This window comes from Haemaphysalis longicornis, unplaced genomic scaffold (assembly GCF_048455015.1).
Source record: "Haemaphysalis longicornis isolate Haplotype H1 unplaced genomic scaffold, Haemaphysalis longicornis Haplotype H1 scaffold_8, whole genome shotgun sequence".
In the NCBI taxonomy this organism is placed as follows: Eukaryota; Metazoa; Arthropoda; class Arachnida; order Ixodida; family Ixodidae; genus Haemaphysalis; species Haemaphysalis longicornis.
In genome coordinates this window covers 127,298,372-127,318,510 of record NW_027526445.1, presented here as the reverse complement: position 1 = coordinate 127,318,510, position 20,139 = coordinate 127,298,372, and the positions used below count along the sequence as shown (strand labels likewise).

The 20,139-nt window shown below is 49.2% G+C and overlaps 1 protein-coding gene across 1 annotated transcript in view; it reads left to right on the top strand.

Annotated features, from left to right (window-relative positions):
* Alk (Anaplastic lymphoma kinase) overlaps positions 1-20,139 on the top strand; it is a 209,341-nt gene that overhangs the window by 155,402 nt on the left and 33,800 nt on the right. The window contains exons 14-17 of the mRNA XM_077682125.1: positions 1,113-1,287; positions 8,522-8,715; positions 12,327-12,503; positions 19,766-19,919. Coding sequence (XP_077538251.1) covers positions 1,113-1,287; positions 8,522-8,715; positions 12,327-12,503; positions 19,766-19,919 — 700 coding nt within the window. The remainder of the gene's footprint in view (positions 1-1,112; positions 1,288-8,521; positions 8,716-12,326; positions 12,504-19,765; positions 19,920-20,139) is intronic.

Here is a 20,139-nt window from a genome sequence, read left to right as displayed (position 1 = left end):
CACCGTCTGTCTCCCCGTCTCCACGTGTGGGCGTAGCTTAGACGAAAAGACGACGGGCTCTCTTTCCGCTTCTGAATTCGAACCCAGGTTCGATCCCTGGCGGTGTCGGTAGTTTGTTTTTGTAGCCTCGGTGTAGCCAGTAGCCAATAGTAGCCTGGCATGTTTGTTTATGTAGCCAGTAGTAGCCTAGTTTTCTGCTGACACGGACACAAACATTCTCTCGGATGGTTGGAGGTATACTGCTTCGCAATAAAAAAACCGAGTCGTTTTTTTAGTGTACACTCTTTCGGAGGAGTAAACCTCAAGTGCTATTTAAGTTGCTGTGACACCGAGTTTGAACGTTGTGCGTTTTTTGTTCCGGTAGCAGACTGCGCAAACCCGTTATTTATTTGACTCGCAACTTGAGGTTTCATTGTATCAGATTTTTCACTCTAGGGTAATAAGAGCTCTGCCGAGGAAAGGTACATAGACATACGATTCGGAGCTTTTGCTCTAAATCATCTACGTTAGTTGTCACAGGTTGTTATACCTTCTATTGCCTCTCTTTTTATCCCGAGTAGACTGTTAGGTGCAGGTCAGGAAACCATTTCTGCGCCGTAGATTAAGGCACACCAGATGCCGTTGCGTTACGTTTCGTGAGCGCTCCATACGAAGTGCCTCTCACATTTCCTCGTTTTGAAGATAGATCTCACTCTGTCTTAACCTATAATAAACACCGACAAAACAAGAACATCGTTTTCCTCTTTCTCTCTCTTTCTCGCTCTTTCCCGCTGTCTCTCTCCATCTCTTTCTGCAGGATTTACCTCCCATGTGGCTTTCACAAACAACCCGCAGCAGCTCTACTGGAGCTTTTGTAGTGTACTTACTTCGTACATACTGCAAACCTTTGTTATAACGTTGTTCTCGCGGCGAGAAACTGACTTCGTTATACGCGACACTTCGTTACAACAGGAATGGTTGGCTTTATAGGCAATGAAGCGGAACATAAAACTTCAAACACACTTTTAATTGTAATATGCGCGTTCGTTATGACGCGAATGTTGAAACGGTAGACCGCAAAGCCCAGGGTGGCAGGCTTATGAGAAGCCCACATGTGTGGCGCATCATCCCAGGTTGATCAGCGAACGGGCGAGTACGTGCCCCTGGTGGTCGCCGCCGGTGGCGGCGGGCACTCAGCGGCCGCTGCGGCTTCGGCGGGAGCAGCGTACGCCGGAGTCGCCGGCAGAGGCTTCCAGGACAACCAGGCGCCCGGGAACGGGCTCTCAGCGCCAGAGGGAAAAGGACCCGGTGAGTGCCCAGCATAGTTCCCGGCTAGTAGCCGTTCACGGCGTAGGACGCCTAATAATTTTGCGGGTTTTCCTTCTCGAGGTTAGCTTCCCGTCATCACGAACAAGGTCGCAGTTAAGCATTCTTTACAGCCGAATTTCGGATCGGACAGCACACAACCGCGGTGTCCTCGGCATTGCAGGCCCCGCTGCAATTAGTGAAAGAGTAATTAAAACGTGTATTTGAGCCGAACAAAATCGAACAACAATTTTCTTCTCCGAAAGGCCCGAGCTGCCACTTCTGCTCGGACCTTCAGACGTTGTTTGCGAAATGAGTAGTTGTCATTGAAAATTGAGAACGCCTGATCGCGCGGGCACGAACAGCAGAGACAGCTCGGGTCTTTGGAACAGAAAACTGTTGTTCGATTTTATTCGGCTCAAACACACGTTTTACTTACTCACTGACTAATTGCAGTGGGAGAAAGAGGAGTATAAACTTTATTGCTCATCATCATCATCATCATAATCTCACAACCACCATCAGCTTATCTACGCCCACTGCAGAGCAAAGGAATCTCCCATTAATCCCCAATTATCCCGGTCCTGTGCTAACTGCGACCAATTTATCCCCCCAAACTCATCTCATCTGCCCATCTAACTTTCTTCCGCCCCCTGCCCCGTTTGCCTCCTCTAGGAACTTTATTGACAGCACCGCAATGTTGTGTGGGGCCCTCAGTCCAGGACTCCATTGGAGACCCCTGCGGGCACGACGCTTTCCATCAGCTTAAGCTGGCAATCGAGACCGGAGCTGTACAGCTCCTTCTCCCACTGCTCAATCCACCCCAATGCAAGTTCTGTGCAAATTCAGGCTCCCTATACCACGTAGTCTGGGAATGTAGCCAAAATCCGGGCTTGCCACTCCCTTTCCCTAACCACAACTTCGAGCTGTGGGAGACAGCGCTGCCTAGGGTATACCTCGCCGACCAAGTCATGCGGATGGTGAAGACGTAAGGTGCAAACACGATGCTTGGACTTCTGGACAAAGAAGCCATCCCCGCGCATAAAAATGGTCAATAAAAGTTTTGCGCTCTCTCTCTCTCTCCTACTGCTAACGGGAAGGGTGCGCGATTCTTTGAATTTTGGGGTTTTTCCCTACGCTCCCATGTCATGCGGTACAGGGTTCCCGGGGCAGCGCAAAATTTGCACAGTGGTAAGCACTGCGTTTGATAAAGGAAGTGGAGTTTGATTGGATTAAAAACGTTATTTGTTTGGAGGAGCCGGAGGCAGTGCTCCTGCCCTTTGGTTAGAGATTAATGATTCATGAGCGGGATGATAGATACTTCTTTGGTACCTGTAGTACTCCGTTATCTCTTTATATGTAACCAAAGTACGCGCAGTCTCTAACCAACACCCTCGTGTCGCCTAGCGGGATAGATCTCGGGCGATGTCGTGGGCGGTCGTGTTGCCCTAGAGGGTTGAGTGGGCTGGTGTGCAAACAATCTTCACTTTTCTTTCGGGTGGCTTTTGCAGCAGGATGTCCAGAGCCGTCTTGGAAATTCTACCACGAAGAAAGTTTCGGCAGGCCTGTTGCTAGTCCTGCTGCGACGTTGTCATCCCACCGCTGACAACTCGTTGCGTACGGGAAGGCCGACCCGAGCCGAGCTCCGTCACCTCCGACATACGTGTGGTAGCGTGGTTTGAAGCGAGCGGTCAGCCAATGTTGCTGTCTTGAAGAAGTCCAGATGCCGTAGGCAAACGTAATTGTTTACTTCATAGCGAGAGATGAGCCGAAGCCAAAGAACAATGCCCTGGCGGGCGAGGTTACAGTACAGAACTCGAGCAGAGTGGCAGCATTGGTTCACTGCTCAAACAGGAATGAACTATAGCGCTTGGGGTTGTCTTATTTATACCCAAAGCGCTAACGGTCGACACAAGCGTTCCCTATAGATTGTGCACCCGACACTAACGGCACAAACATACAACGCTCTTTCCAGAGTTCGTGAGCAGTCGGTAGTAGCAGCGCACGCTGGGTCCGAGAGAGGGGAGAGAGGAGGTCTCCGCAGTGGACGCGGGGCTTCTGCGTCCTTGGGACAAGTCTCGGCCTGTTGCGTCGGCAAGCCAACGCAGTTTGATCGCGCCGATAGCGAGGCGCCTTATCCAGGCCTGTCACAGCTTGTTTGCAAGCGTGAGTCACCGACAAAGGGGGCCTGCTTGAAAGGCGCACGTAGTAGAGGCTTCGCCTCACAGCCGAGGAGTATTGAAACAAAGCCCAGCGGCGGGCTCATTCGTAGCAGTCCGTAATAACGGTATCCTCATTTGTCTGGGAGGTGGCCTGAGCAACGGCCGCTTCCTCCGTCTGCGTAGTGGTTGTGAAGGGCAAGGTGATGCTAGTGAGGTGTTTCACCGTTGAAGTAACCACGGAGGTCATGGCTTCCCTTCTGGCATAGTCGGTGGCGTCGGTGTAAACCGCGCGGTCTTGGTCCCTGTGTTGTTTGTCAAGAGTGTGCGGTCTTGATTCTGTTCTCCCTGTGTGGTCAGTAGGGTCCATCTTACGGGGTATAGGGGCAACGTCAATGTTTATTCTTATTTTCGGAGGTACGACGCGTAGCTGCTGGGATCTTTCTTTGAGGGATGCCATTCCCAGTCGGGTGAGGAGACTCCTCCCGCAGGGTGTCGTGCTTAGTCGCAGACGCTGGCTGGCCAGGTGGGCCTCGTCTAGTTCGGCGGCCGTGTTATGTAGGCCCAATTTCAGAAATCTCTCGGTCGAGTTCCTAATAGGGACCTTAGAGCATGCTTATGGACTTTCCGGATCATGTTGTCAATCCTGGCCAAGTCGCCCTTGCTTAATATAGCATAGGGAATGGCGTACGTAAGGAGTGAGATGACAAAAGCCTGTACCAGATGAAGGGTGTCCGCTTCCTTCATTCCCATCGCTTTGGTGGCTGTTCTTGAAAGCATGTGGGTAATTTGTCCAGTTGTGTGACTGAGCCTGTTGAGAAATTGGCGTTTGAACAGTCCTCTGCAGAAATCATACCGAGGACTTTGATGTGAAGTGATGGCAGGATGGCAAGTGATGGCAAGTGATGGCAAGTGATGGCAAGTGATGGCAAGTGATGGCCAGGGCACCCAGATCACCCGTCCAGGGTGACCTGGGTGCCCGAATCTTGGACTTTTTTCTTCTTCTCTTTCCGACCATAAGAAGTTCGGTCTTGTTCGGTGAGCAGGAAAGCCCGCACCTCCTGGGGTAGTCACTCACAGCATCAGCGGCCAGCTAGAGACGGTCCTGCATCTCGCCTACCGAGCCCTTTCCTGTCCACACTGTAATATCATCGGCATATAAGCCGTGGTGCAGATCCGTGACGGCTACCAGGATGGTAGGTAGGCCTATAAGGGCTACGTTAAAAAGTAGGGGAGATAAAACCGCTCCTTGTGGTGTGCCTCTGCCACCCACGCCAATGGGGCCGAAGGACAAGTCACCAAACCTGAGTATGGCCTTTCTATTTGGTAGAAAATCTCGGACGTAATTGTAAGTCCGTGTCCCGCAGCCAATGCTGTTCAGCGGGGCCTGTATTACCGAGGACACCGCGGTTTCGCGCTGTGTTATCCGAAACGTGCCTGTAAAGACTGCTTCACTGTGACTTTGTTCGGGATGAGGGAAAGCACTACCTCGAGAAGAAAAATGTGATGGATGTTAATGTTAAAGTAAGCCATGAAGCACGTTTTTAATATCGTAAATAAACTGCCGCAAGGGAGGCTTTCCTCTTTTATGGCTTCAACTGCTTTTTTTCTTTATTTCTCTTGTGATTTTTCTGTTTTTTGACAATGCAGCGACAACAAATTTAAAAATTGAGAAAGGTCTACTTTTTGGCCAGGTCCGAGGTTCATTAGCAGCAATATTCAGGATTTAATGTTCGCAGTTCAGGGCAACATTGAATGTTTGAATGTTTTCTGTTCGAAGCACTGACCTGTACAGCTGCTTTATTTTCACTTGACTCCAAATAAAGGACAGTCGACTTTACCAAGCAATCAGCAAGGTGACTCGTTAAATTTTGTATTTATGTTTCAAGCGCCGTCGTTGCACCCGCTGTATGATGTACGACGCTGCGTGGGTCTGCAGATCACCTGGAGAACTTCAAAGCTTTTCCTAAATCTTAAAAGGGGAGAATCTTTTTCATACCTAATTTAAAACCGCCCAAATACAAAACTACGATCTCATCGGCGCATTTATTTACCTACCGCGGGTCTTCCTAAACTTTACACCAATAGAAATATCAGCTTCGTGTAACGGAAGTTGGTTCTAGAGTTCTGAAATAAACATAAAAGTTTCTTAAAAATGAGTATCGATAAGTGTTTGCCGACTCTTCAAAACAATTGCATAGCAATTTCAGAAAAGGTTTCCAGTTTCTCCGAATTAGGACACGCCTGCTCTTTTTTTTCTGTAATCGTTGTAGAGCCTCATGTAGCCGGTATATGTTCAGGCTGAGAACGAGCAAACATTTATCACGTGGATGTGAAACCCCGCGAAATGGTGGCTAGCTTTGAGACGGTGGCCTCAAGTGCATGTGAGTAACGTTAAAAGATACTGTCACAGCGAATTCCAGATCATTGTTAAACGCCCGACGTTTAAATTACCGAGACCGATTGAAACGCCGATTGAGACCTACCAGGAAATAACGCAATGTTATAGAATAGGCAGGAGGACCTTTCCCCCCGCCCAACCAAGTTTGTCTGAAATGCAGGAAAACACATTTCGACGAACTCAAACTAACACGTTCCCAAACCCAGTACGACTAATAATCTGTTCCATACACAATACCACACAGAGTGTACGTTTCGCGGCAATTTAGGCACACTCTATCATATCGTCTGGAAGAGGAGCCGAAACGCTGACCCTCCTCCCATTCCCAACCCTTCCCGTCAGCAGTGGGACAGCATGTTATCCAGCCCGCGCCTTGACGACCAGATTATCTTGGTTGACCGAGCAGCCAGCGCCAGGATTGCCCATAGACTTTCGGACTGGGAAGCCACCCCACAATTTATTTTCGCTCAATAAGGTTTCTACCTCTTCTTCCTCGTCTTTTTTTTTCTTAAATCACTGCTTCGGAACTGAAAGCCGCTGGGTCTGCAATGTCTGGGTCTGCTGGGTCTACAGCGACTGCAGTGTAGACCAAAAAAGAGTGTGGTAGCTGCACAGGATGCACTGAAGTCGAGACTATGGAGAGGAGGTTGGCGTATCTATAGCCGGACTCCGGCGTGCGTGGCCTTACCGTGTACAGCGTACCGTGTACAGCGTATCACGGTAAATGCCGTCCAATTGTTTAAGATGGGATGCGCCTTGTACTTTGACCTATCTCGATCTGAACTTCGAGCCTGCCGATCTTGCAACAAAGTAAATGACGCCAATCTCAACGTGCGTCCATTGACCTCGAAGTGGTGGCTGAATCAAGTAAAATAAAAACGGAACACCATACCTAAAAATAGCCAAGTGACCCCCCCCCCCCTCCCTTCCCGCTTGAGCGCTACAACTCGCACTTACCTTTAGTGAAACGGCAATTAATTTACTTGTCTTGTTCAAGTCTTTACTTGTCTTCTACCCGGCATCGGCAGACTCATTCATTAACACCGTATTTCGCCAGAACTAACCTTTTCAAATACTCGTACTTTCCTCGAACCATAAAGAACTGGAACTGCCTAACTCAGTCGTTAACCGGCTCGGTTGAATCTCTTGATCGCGTTGAACCATGACCCATGGTGTATCTTTTTGTATCTTTTGTATCTGATGTATCTTCTTATTGTTCTTGCTGAGTTACAGCTGTGTGCAGAGTTATATTCTTGCCCCTCCTGCTGGGGCCCTTAAATGGGCCTGCAGTATTCTGTAAATAAATAAATAAATAAATAAATAAATAAATAAATAAATAAATAAATAAATAAATAAATAAATAAATAAATAAATAAATAAATAAATAAATAAATAAAAATAAATAAATAAATAAATAAATAAATAAATAAATAAATTTTGATTGATTGTGGGGTTTAACGCACCGACGCAACGCAGGCGATGAGGCGCGCCGTAGTGGAGGGCTCCGGATTAATTTTGACCACCTGGGGATCTTTATCGTGCGCCGAAATCTCGTACACACGGGCGTTTTTGCTTTTCGCCTCCATCAGAAAAGCGGCCGCCGCGGCCGGGAATCGAACCCGCGACCTCGTGCTCAGCAGAATAAATAAATAAACACGTCTGTTAATCCTTCCACTCATACATACATCAATAAAACATATTTAGTCACTTCTATCTAATTTACTATTTTCATTACTTTTTTCCTTATTTATTTCTTGTCGTCCGTTTTGTAATATGTAGTGGTGCTTCACGAGTCAGCCTACTTTGCCTGCTCTTTTCTGGTTGTCTTTTTACGCCCTCAAGAGCACGTTATGAATGCACAGTGCAGCATTGCCTCCCCTACAGCCAGCGCTGGGAAATGTAAATCCCTGGCTACACCACTATGTTTTCGTATCGCACAGCGTCATCGTTTCCTTCCCACTTCACCGTTCCTTTGCTGGCTTTACCACTGCCCTGCTTACATCGCAAGTGCATCAAGCGTACCGCATTGCGAATGCACCAATGAAAAGTCCCGGTGGTGTTTTGAGCACGCAAAAAATTGACGAAGCTTGCGCTAAGTCGCGCAAGGCTTGAATCATAGCTGAGATGGAGCATTTCTCTATACGTAAGCACTGAAGGACACACCATCACACATTGCATTAGGTTTGAAATTTTTTATTGAGATGTTCCGTCGTCGCTTTCCGCTGCGGTAGTAGTTGTCATCGTCATATCCATCTATATCGTCGTCTTCCTCATGCATGACTGTTGGGCCTAGATGTTTTTCTCCACGGGCTTTCACATTTCTCCCAAAGTGGAAAGCGTCAGCCCGCGCTAGCACCGGCGGCAGCCTGCTGCGCAAACTGGGCCTCTGCAGCGCGAGCTGCCTTGTGCTCGCCACTTGAGGCGCGGACGGACGGGAACTTTTACCTGGGTATCCTTTTTCGGGCTCCACGCACAAGCCTGGACGACGCCAGGCGCTCCTCGTAAAGTGCTTGCTCAAACGCGCGGTAATGGGCAGGAGTAACTATGACCCCGATTTTTGATGACGCCGCACACCGCGCACATAGCGGCCAGCAACAACATCTTCGCGGTTAATAAACGTAAATGAATGAATGAATGAATGAATGAATGAATGAATGAATGAATGAATGTTTTGCAGGTGGCGGCGGCGGATGGAATGACAGTGCCGCGGCCGAGAGCAGCGCAGCGGACGAGCCTACGGCGGGCCGTCCACTCACAGACGGCGCTGCGGGCGGAGCTGTGTGCGCCGAAGCTGCGCTGTGGAACACGGCCGGGGGCTTCGGCGGCGGCGGAGGAGGCTGCGCCGGCGGTGGAGGCGGCGGAGGCTGGAAGGTACTGCGTGTTCCATAGCACCACCCTCGTTATCGTCATAGTTAATCAGAAGCCATTAAACCGACAGACAACTGAATTTTGTCGAGTATATTTTCTCTAACCCAAATGAAAGGGCATCAATCGAGACACCTTAACCCAAAATGATTTTGCCGTTAGCGCCCCAGAACTTTTTTAAATCGCGTTTTTTGGATCTACCAGCCGTACGTGTCCCGCCAAAAGGAATGCTAGCAACCGTGAGAGTAAGCCTTGCGGCGACACACTTTTAACTGCACACGAGATTAACAGAGGTATTTAAAAATTGTCCCCGGTTAAAACAACAATAACGTGCAACCTTTCCTATTCCTTCATGGGATTTCTGAATCACCCGCTGAAATAAACGGAGTTTGTTTGGAAAAGTAAGGTAGTGTCGCTTTTAGACTCTATGTGTCGCCACCTTTCGGACGTAAAAAATTCTAGTGCCAAATTAAAATATTTCCCCCTGTTTATTTAGAAATTCCTTGCGGTCACCCCAGTATATAAAATACTGCCTGTCATATCAGCTATACGGCATGCACTCCACGAAAATCAACAGTCTGTCCCTTTAATTGACCCGTTTAGCGAAAACCTCCCGGGCCATCTCCACTAACGGCAAATTTGACGAGGGGCGAAGCATGTATTGAGTTTGTGTATTCAAAGATTGTAAGTCTCTCTAGTGCCACTCGGCGCGCGCTGATTAGGCGCCGGAGAAGTGCCGGTGGGAGGAGCGATCGCGCGCTTGCTCAGGCGGTGGCGCCCTCTCTTGAGTTGAACCGCATTTAAGCAATTAAATGAGAGACAGACTGGCCGTAAGTTGTTTCCGTGTCACACGCCGCAGCATGCGTTCTAGCTAGAGGCGTGCGAAAACGAGTGTCTTCCTGGCCGTTTTTGCCCACATTTGTAGACGTTTTTGCCCACGGAGATGAAACGTTCTAGTGCGAGACGTTGGAAAACGAGTGTCCCGGTGTGTGTTCTCTAGTACGCGTTACTTTCCAGCGTGAGGCATTGGAAAACGAGGGTCCCGGTGTTTTAGTGCCGTGACTACATGAGACGACGACAGGAGACGCCGACAGCCCGAGCTCCTAAGGTGCTCCGCCCGTAAAAGCCGGCTTCGGCTTCAGAAGCCGCGCAACACCTTTATAAGGGGCTTTCCAAAGCACGGGGCTTTCCTTACGGCGAGTGTGAGCGCAGCAGTAGCGAGATGTGGACCTTTACGCCAACATGCGCGGCAGTGGCCAACTGTCCCATTACATGGCACAGAAAGGGCAGGGGCGCGATGCGTAGGAGACCGATCGAGCTCACCTCACTCCAATGGGTTGGGGCAGGTCATCTCAGGCGTCTCTAAACATTCGCGCTTTCGCATTTACAAGAAATAAGAAGTGCTTAGGGGTCTTAGTGCTTTTAAAGCGAATGCACAAGCTGCCGATTGAGCGAAGAAGTAAGTCGTCATCGGTGGCTTTTGCGGCAGCGAAAACGATTCCTAAACCCACGCCACTAAGCGTACTCACCCGCAGCGAACCTGCGTGTCGCAGTGTGTCTGACTTCTGTTTTTAAAGCGAAAGATTTCTTAGTGGTACCGATGGCGTCCTATCGAAAACTTAATGCAGTTCCCCGTAGACCTGTTGGTCGACAGAAAAGCTCGGATGAGATCTCTGGGAATACGCGGCGTACGTGAAACAGTGCTTGAATTGTGCTAAATGGCAACTTGGAAATCGCGAAAAAGGAACGCTTCTATATGATAGAATGCACGCATCGACCATACAGAAGGAGTAACCCGCCGTGGTGGCTCAGTTCCTAAGGCGTTGTGCTGCTGAGCACGAGGAGGCGGATTCAATTCTCGCCCGCTTTTCTGATGGAGACGAAAAGAAAAACGCCCGCGTGTACGAGGTTTCGGCGCTCGTCAAAGATCCCCAGGCAGTCAAAATTAATCCGGCGCCCTCCACTATGGCGCTATGCATCGCCTGCGTTGCATCGGAGCATTAAACCCTACAATCAATCATAAAGAAGGAGTACGAAAGCATACCTTTATCTCATATAAAACGGGTATCGGTATACATTTCGATCGTTCGTAGATGCGTTTACTTACTGGTGCGCGAAAATTCTTCGCGTGGGTTGGTTCGTTCGTTTGTTAATCGGGTCGTTGAAGGTTGTTTCATGGGGTCGATTGGACGCACTTTTAGTGAACGTTGTGACCCACTTTTGACGCAGTTTTGATGCGACAAAGCTTTCGCGCTTCCCTCAACTTTCTTTACGAAGGGATGGTAAAGATTTTGTTTGATTTAATGCAGTTACGAAAGCAGGAGAAGGGCACGAGGAACGAGCCGCTTATCTCGCTCCTCGCGTGACCCTGAGCCTACTAGAAGCCATTCTGGAGGCCCCGCCATTATTTCCCAGTCATGTTTCTTTGCGGTGGCTTTGGTCGGCGTCCGCCAATCAGAAAAGCACGATTCTGTGACGTGACGTCATAGAGAGGTCATTGAACAGGGGCTGGGGAGTCACCACTGCTTCATCAGGTTTCTTTGATACTTTTATCATTCGTCTGAAGTTTGCGATAATATAAGTAGATTTATTACCGGGACACGGCAGCCTTTTAAATGAACTGCACTTGCATTTTGTCTTCCTGTCCCTCTAAAGAGTCAGGCTGTGTCTATAGTGCCGTCCGACTGTACTATAAAGCCTCCCCTATATAGACGTCCACCGGCATTTTGTAAAAAAAAAAAAACGCGTCTGGCACTACATCGCCCTACCTAACGTAAAGAAGGTAACCTAATCTTAACTAACATAAAATGGCCTAACGAACAGAAAGAAATCGTTTAAAGCACCAAAACCTAACCTAAGCCGCAAAAATTGTACTTCGATTTAATGGTGAAAAGACAAAAAAAAACAGGCAAAATCCTGTCTCGAACCACCAATCTTGGCATAAAGTAGCGAAGACGGAACCCCCGCACCACACTGACAGACGCTTCGAGCGGTGCTAGCGTAGTCCTAAATATTCGACTGTCGTCGGACGGCACTCTAGCCATGCCTGCAGCTCTGAGCTAGAGGGCGGTCGGACGGCGCTCTAGACACGGCGTAAGAGTGAGGCCTCCAAAAAAAGTGTGGTTGATTCTTCTGTCGTAGGAATCGATAAAAACACGAAAGTGAAATCTGCAGCGAAATCTGCAGGTGAGCATGATTTGCGGGTCGGCGGCTGTCGTGTGGGTGTGCTTGGCGAGCGACGTCCTGCTTCCGAGTCGCTTCGGCAAAGGTGTACTGGCATCATTTCCGTGACGGATATGACGTCAGTGAAATCTTGCGGTATCGCGGCACAAAACACTTTCGTGTTAAAATATAAAACCCGAGAACGAACAACCCTAAGTGTAACGTACTCTTTTGTACTAAAGCATGCTTCCCCGCAAGAAGACCCTGTTTGAAGGTGTACACTCTTTACGGGCCGCTTGCTTCGTTGTACTGCTGACATTTACGTGACGCATATGACGTCAGTGAAACCTTGGTGTACTCGGGAATAAAACACTTTCGTGTTGAAATATCTTTCCCCCTCTCGCATCCTCCCCTCCTAGCGTAAGTGCTTCATATTCGTTCCGCTTTTCCCGCAGGGTGGCGACGCGGCAGTCACCGACACGGCTCAGCGTAGCGGCCACGGAGGCACGTCGTTCGTGCATTCCAGCCGTGTAGAGGCCGCCTTCCTACCCACCTCGTGCCACTACACCTCCCCCCTTGTCTCAGCGCCGGCAGACTCGGACGAGGCCGGCGGCAAGGCGCGCCCCGAAAAGGCAAGTACTGCTGCTTTTAAGCGAAGCTTTGTTCTCACTGATGGTGCCTGTAACGCCAATATGCCCTGCAGGAAAGCCAACTTTATCCGACGATGATGATGATTGTGGGTGAGGTGTATCAAAATTAAAAATTACACCATCTTCCCGTAGGGGAACCCAGAGTAGTATGCGAAGCAGCCATGGGGTCGACTGAAGTTCCCATTACTTTTCAGTTCCTCGTTTCCGTTGGCGTTCAGCTTCGCGTGCCTTCGTTGTATCAGTAGCTTCTTGACGTAGTTTGAATGAGTGAAGGACTTAAGGCGCGTTCGTAGCACATGCTCCCGTCTCGGTTTGTAGCGCAGTGGGAAGAGCGCCACGTACCTTCCGTTGCGGCCAGAGAGTCGTGGGATCGAAACCGGGTGCCGCCTAACTATTTCTTTTTATAGTCGACTGAGCTGACGTGAGCCCAAACGCTGACGGGGCTGAAGAGACGCACATGCGCAGTAGAGTGCGGACGGTGGACAACGGCAACGAGGGAGGGAGGGACACAGCCGCGAGCATGAGATGCTTCGCATCTAATTAAACGCTTCCCTGCGAAGCTTGGCGACAGCTCCGTTAGGCCCCCTCCGCTAAGGGTTGATGTGCAGCAGAGAGAGAAGGTGACGCCAGGCGTGTGGGAGCGCGACGTAAATAGACCCAACGTCATGTTGTGAGGTAAACATCGACAGCCATGATGCAGCCAATTTGCCTGGTGATCGCAGCTATCATTGTCGCTGGCCGGTGTCCCTGGACGGGTAGTTGTAGGTTGAGGAAGATGCTTCTAGCGGTGGGTGAATCGGTGTTTACAGAAAAAAAAGACCCAGTTCCACCCAGTCTGAAATCTGCTGAAACAGCGGACCTGTGGGTTGTCTTTACGAAGATTTTGTTCAGCTTCGATTTATTTCTTGTGCGTAATGTTAGAGTCGTATTAGTGGCTAATTGTCATATCTTTTTATTTCGAATAGTTACGGTGAAACAACAGTTACAGTCGTTTTCTGTAACCATACTATACCCGTAGATGGCATGCATATTGGCAGTATCTGGGAATTCTGTAACACTTAGAACTTCGCTGTGGACTAATTGTTACAAGTAAATGAATCTCGCCGTAACGGTAAACTCGTTTTAGCGGCTAATAGTCACATAATTTGTTTCGGAATACTTCTGATAACACATGAGTTAGAGCCGTTTTCTGTACTGATACTATCTCTGTAGATGGTCAAGTGGCACTGTGAGAAAGCCAGCTTACAAAAAAAAAAAACAAAAAAAAAAAGCCTACACCAATTTTTTTTAAAGGCAGCTTCACCTCTAACCACTTATGCATGGCTGAGAAGACATTGTTTTAGGGGCAACGCCAGGAAGGAGGAAGGAAGGAAGACTTTGTTGAATGCCTGCAACAGACACAGTGTGTACACTGCGCCCGGACGTAGCCACTCGTCGATCCCGACGTCACCCCTACTCGGACCACCCCTTCGCTACTCCCTACGGGGTTGGACGCCGCTGCCCCGTAAGGGAGGGCGTCGCCCCGCAGCTTTCGCTCCGGTGCTGCTTTTCGAGGGCCGCCAGGACGTGCTGGACGGCTGATAGTTGGGTGTCCTTGTCACAACTGCGCACTGCTTCTTGGATACACGGGGGTAGGTCTGTCCTGGTTGCCGCCTGGTTAGGTCGCACTTCACAGTCCCACAGCAAGTGGGCGGTCGGGGCCCTAGCATTGCCACCCAACACGCTCGTGTCGTCCGTATAGAGTTATGGCTGTGTGTGTTTAATGTCGATCGGGGTCATCAGTGAATTTGTCTGCAGCTGTCTGAACGTGGACGCTTCCTCCCTGGTTAGCTCGGGGTGCGGCGGTGCCAGCACCCTCCTACTATTTCTATAATATTTGGTGATACTATTTCTATTTGGTGATACTATTTCTATAATATTTGGTATCGTACCTGTCCTTCGTCTCGGTCCACCACTCCGCAGACGGGTTCACTTTGGGTGGCGGAGAAACCAGCTCCAGAGATAGCTTGGCACGATACCAGCAGAGGCGGTCAAGGCCAGCGCTAGAACAGCTCCACTAAGTAGTCCACTGCCCCTCAGCCAGAATATCTTGCTGGAAAAACTCGGGTGGTCCGGTGGTTTCGTTCCGAAAATCCATCGCATTCTTCGACTTCTAGTATCGTCACTGACCAATCCTATGCGTGGCCATGCGTGTGAGTTGATGAAAGGACTACTGTGTGCTGGTGAACCGGCATCGCCACACTAGAAGCGGGATTTTTTTTTTTTTTTACCGTCATACATCTTCGAAGAAAAAAGAAAAGCTGACGTTTCCTCGGTCGGCATCTCACCTTACTTGGGCCGGGTAAATCGGTTCTCTCGTAGTTGACGATGATTATAACTATAAAATGTTATGAACGTACCCACAATCAGGACTGCACTGGGCAAAAACATCTAATCTTTTTTTATCGCGCAAGTACGCCATTCAACAGAAACTAGACGTGGCCAAGTAGTCCAGGTCCGCAATAAAGTCCAGGAGAGGCCGTTATCGGGGAGAAAGACGGAGAGAGGGCCATGCATCCAGCGGCGAAAGTCAGGTGGTCGTCCTGGGTCACAGGGTTTCATACTAATATATGCTAGAGGGAAATCTGGCGCTGCATTCCCGGGCCGCCGTGGGTGGCGCCATTGCAGCTAGCGACGTTCCTCACCTTCTTGGCTTGGTTCGCCACATGGCTGCTTTTTCGTCTCGAAGCCAAAATCAATAAAAACGGGTAACATTGTTTTTTTTTTGTTCATATCGCATGAAGCTTTTAAATAATACCGGACAAATCCGTCTTTCTGTAGCTTTAATTTTATAATAATAAAAGAAATTCGATTAACCTTCTGCAGTAATATTGTTGCATTTTTGCAGCCAGAGGCAACTTTTCAGCCTGTTCGTGAGCCATGCCAAGGACAAGTGGAACGTGCCTGCCCGGTACACGACGGAACGCTCGCTAAAGCGCGGCTCCCCTAGACAGTGACGCCAGATTTCCCTCTAGTGTATATTAGTGTGAAACTCTTATGTCCTGGGTGGTACCCGAGGGCACCTCATGCGGCGAACGCGTGCTGTACTCCGGTTCGAACTGATAGGCTCTCTACAATAGGCTTTAGCCTATTGCAGAGCCGAAGACGAAACAAGACAATAAAAGGAAAGAACCTGTGACGTTTTTAAAGACGCCCTAAATTTCCCCAGAACAATGGCATCCTTAGACGTTCAAGTGGAATGCAGGAGAAAAATAAGCATGCACTAACAACTACGCCCCTTCACACACAGGTTCCGTCACATCTATGTGGCTCGTAAGCCAGTTTTTATCTTTCTTCAACAACCAATGGTCGATTTCATCGAGAATTCGGCGATCCACCTGAGCGGGTATGTGGCAGTTGAAGGTGTGTGGAAGTAACTTGATAAATGGGTGATTCGTAATTGCTTCTTTCGGGGCTGGAGTTCTTTGTGATCGTTATCAGTGTCTACAGGAACGGAGTTCACTCCTCCTTAATTGACACAACACTTTAATAAGTCGGGATTGTAGCGGTGGTTTCGTTCCGAGACGCCTGTAACAGCTCTCACATCTAACGGCAGCTGTCACCTCCTGCGGCCAATCTCCTTGAGTGGATATGTGTCGATAATGGAGGGGGCGTTTGACGACAAACGCCTCGATCACGAAATATCCAGGTAAACGCCAAACTCCAAGCTTTGTTCCAAAAAAAAACTGTTGCCGGAATAAAATATTCTAAGAAAATTTCCCTAGTCGTGATTACAACCTCAGATATACGAGGGTTTCAGCCTAGACTTTTTACAGTTGCGAGTACGTGGAATACTGGAATCGTCATCAAAAGCCGTTGATAACACTTCGAAAAAACAGCGCCGAAAAACGATACGACAGGGACTAAAAACAAACACTGCGCTGTCGTATCGTTTTTTGGAGCTGTTTTTTCTAAGTGGCATCATGCACCAACTAGCCCGTCACAGTTCACTTGTGCAGTCCCTTGATAAGATTGGTCGAGTTGTAAGTGGAGGCAGAAAAGGAAATTAATTAACTACGAAATTGTCTTAATAAAAATTACTCTATCAATCATTCCTGGTCAATTTTCACTTGTGAGCATGCGCTGTTTTCATCAACGACACCGTAATCATCATCGTCATTATCATCAAAGGACATCACCCGAGGCCTAGGCGATGCAGTCAGAAGAGACATCAGGTGTGGCGAACACTTCAGTAGCGGCCAACTGGCTTCATTCGTACGCCGGAAACAGTACGGCGGCAGTTCTAGAAACCCCCGACAGAGGTTTTGGACTCGAAGCTGTTGCCGCTACAAAAACTCCGCCTGTCGGATCAACGCAGGGGCAAGGTCCGCCCTCAGAGCCAGTAGAGCACGATGCCACATCACCGTTAAGTAATGAGGACAATTACAAACAGGGACGTCCGAGTGCTGACATCTTCGGTCGCCACGTGAGTCAGAACAAAGCCAATAGCGGTGCCATCGGCATGGCAGCTTCATTGCGTCCCTGCGGCTGTAGTGCTGGTGGTCTCCCTTCGCTACCGTGGGAAGGACCTCCTCAACCCATTCGCGTACTGCATCAACCACACGTGAACGGAGAAACAAAGCCTTCGTTACACTCATCGGATCGTGCTCCGCTGCAGAGCGATGGGATCTTCTGGTTCAGTGGGAAGGACGTGACCGTGGCCAACGGGGCGCCCGCTGTGGCTGCAGTGGCTCCCAGAGTTAGCGGTTCCACCATTATCACCGTTAGGAACAACGAGCCACCAGAGCTGGAGGTTTCAAGTGAACATGGCAAGGCAGTGGAAAAGTTCACAGACGGCGACAAAAACGGTGCTTACCAGAGCTTTCCCCAAGACGGCAATGAACAACTAGCGCCCCAACTTGACGAGGAAGACGAGCGGGACACCCTTAGTCTCCCGGGCCCGCCACATGACACGCCGAGGGACGTCACATGCCCAACTCCCGGCTGCGATGGCTCAGGACATGCGAGGGGCTTCTATACACACCACAGGAGCCTGTCAGGCTGCCCGAGAGCAGCCAAGGACATGCGAAAGATGCCGGCACCCACTTGCCCCACTCCTGGATGCGATGGAACGGGACACGTCTGCAGCGGCAGATACACTCACCGCACCGCCAGCTCATGTCCTATTGCTGCCAGAGAGAAAGCGCAGAGGGAAGCTGAAAACTTAGGCCAATGCCCTCCGGCCTGCCCATTCCAGCAGCGCTCTGGGGTCCTGTGTGCAGGAGCGCGAGCCGTTCCTTTTCGGGACCCCGTGACGCTCATCGAGGGCTACTACATCGAGTGCGAGCATGTCCCGCCGGTTGCTGATCTGAATTAGTCTAGAACACCCGCCATGCTTGCACCTTCGGCGCTTCGCCCCGGGGCAAGATCACCAGCTGACCAGCGACTAGCAGCGGTGTCAGCCGCAGCCTTGCCACCATCGAGGAAGCAGCATCTAGACCATCGCATTGGAGCTGGAGGACCAACTTCCAAAGCTGTCATCCCACAAATAAAACATAACTTCAACGGCAAGAAAGGAGAGCACAGAACAAATTGCAATAGTGCGTTTTTATGCCTTGCGTGCGTGCGTGCATGCGTGTGTGCATGTGCGTGTGTGTGCATGTGCGTGTGCGTGTGTGTGTGTGTGTACGGGTACGTGTGCGTGTGTGACAGGGATTTCTGCATGGCTTGTATTTTTGTAGTGTCTGTATTTCTGTATTTATTGTAGGTTTTTATTTTTGTAGGTTATGGATTTGTATGCGGTCCCACTACAGTTTACTACTCTGGGACCCCTTTCTGTATTGACATTATTCTAGCGAAGTACTATTCTGTAACAACAACAATAAAGTTCTATTCTATTCTATTCTATTCTAATGAAGGCGTAAAGAAGAGCAGTATGTAGAGCGTTGAGAGCGTGTAGTTGAGTACAATTCAATGTTGAAGTTGGGCTCCATATGTAAGCATACTGACTGCCACGGTGCGGGCAAGTGGCTACACTACTTTTGGCTTTTCCCCTCCGTGTTTAATTGATAGTCTTCAAATGGCACACTGAGTCGAGTTTTATGTCTGATTTGGTTGAGCCGTACAGTCGGGCTGCTTTTGTAGCGGACGGGTATTCCTAGTGGGCGAGTTCGTGGTTATCGGTGTGGTGGCAACCCTGATGCGAGGAGATTAAAAGAGGACTTGGATTGCGACGGAAAACTGAGAGAAATTTTTGCTAACGGCTAAGAAGAGGCCGAGATCGGAAAAGGTAGATTCAATACTTGCTACGGCGCCTTGGAGGGTCGTAATCATAGTTTGTCGATACGGGTAGTCCCTTGAATGGGCCTATGTCGGGATGTTCACATATAGTAATCCTCGCACTAAACTCTACTACTCTAGTCACCCGGTAGAGGGCGAGCACATTTGCCGTCTATAGTAAACCCTGTCTTAGGCGATTGCAGCGCAAAACAAGACAAAAACGCACAATTGAAAGGGAAGGAGACGGAAAAGCCCTGACTCTCAACTAAAGATTTCATTCGGTTGAAAAAGAGTTAAGATCCGGCGCTTGTCTGTGTCCCTCCCTGGTGCGTTTTAACCAACAAGCCCACTACGTCTGTAGGTAACAATGGGGCTTGACTCTACGAACAGCCTCAGAGCCACAACGGCTATTCTCTTTGGAAGTTATTGCCTGCGCAGAATATCAATCAATCAGTCAATAAGAACAAAATATTGGCAAATAGGGCTTGGACCCATGGTCAAGAGCGAGTCGTGGGTTCAGCTTTCGAAATGCATTTTTACAAGCAGTCACGTTATTAAGTCAAAGTGCTAAACATACTGTAGTATCACCAAGTTAAATAAAGTCTAACTGCTGATACAGCGTGATACATAAGGCGTATATCTATTTATATAATAAGGCCGCAATCTTTGCGGTCGTGCACAAACGATCATACTGCAATCCGAAAGAAAAACAAGTTACTGTACACGTTTAATACGGGGGACAATATTTGACATGTAACAACAGGAAATGGTTTTTCAGTTAGGGGAACATTGAAATTGTCGAAGGTGAAGTCTCTTGTGTTATGTAATGGACTGTTAATTAGGGAGACAGGATTGTTTCCAAATCTGCTGTATCCGCAGCGTGCTGTTTTGCCTTCACACATAAGAGTTCCTCTGCTCAATTTTGTGCATAGCATATTATATTGAAGTTTTTTTTTTAAAGGTGCTCGGTACATGCGTGACTGCAGGGTTTCGGCGACTCCATGGTGGTGATCGTGGCGGCTGCGGATGCCCGTTGCCCCTGCAAGCACTTCTGCCTGGCGCGCACCCTGGCGCCGGCCACGTTCAAGTGCGCCTGCCCCCTCGGCTACAGGCTGGCCCGAGACGGATTCAACTGCCACGGTGAGGTGCAAGCCAACGGTCTCCAAGTTAGAGCGCATGCGCACTAGAAAAACCCTCCTTAAGGTGTGTCCAGTTATGTGTTCCATTCCGAATTTTCTGATGTGTCCCAAAAACGTTGTGTCCCATGTGTCCAAAAATACGCCGGAAACCTGGCGTTATGAGCAGGTAATAATACCAAAAACCTGCGCGCCGTCATCTCAGTAAAGCAAAAAAACAGGGC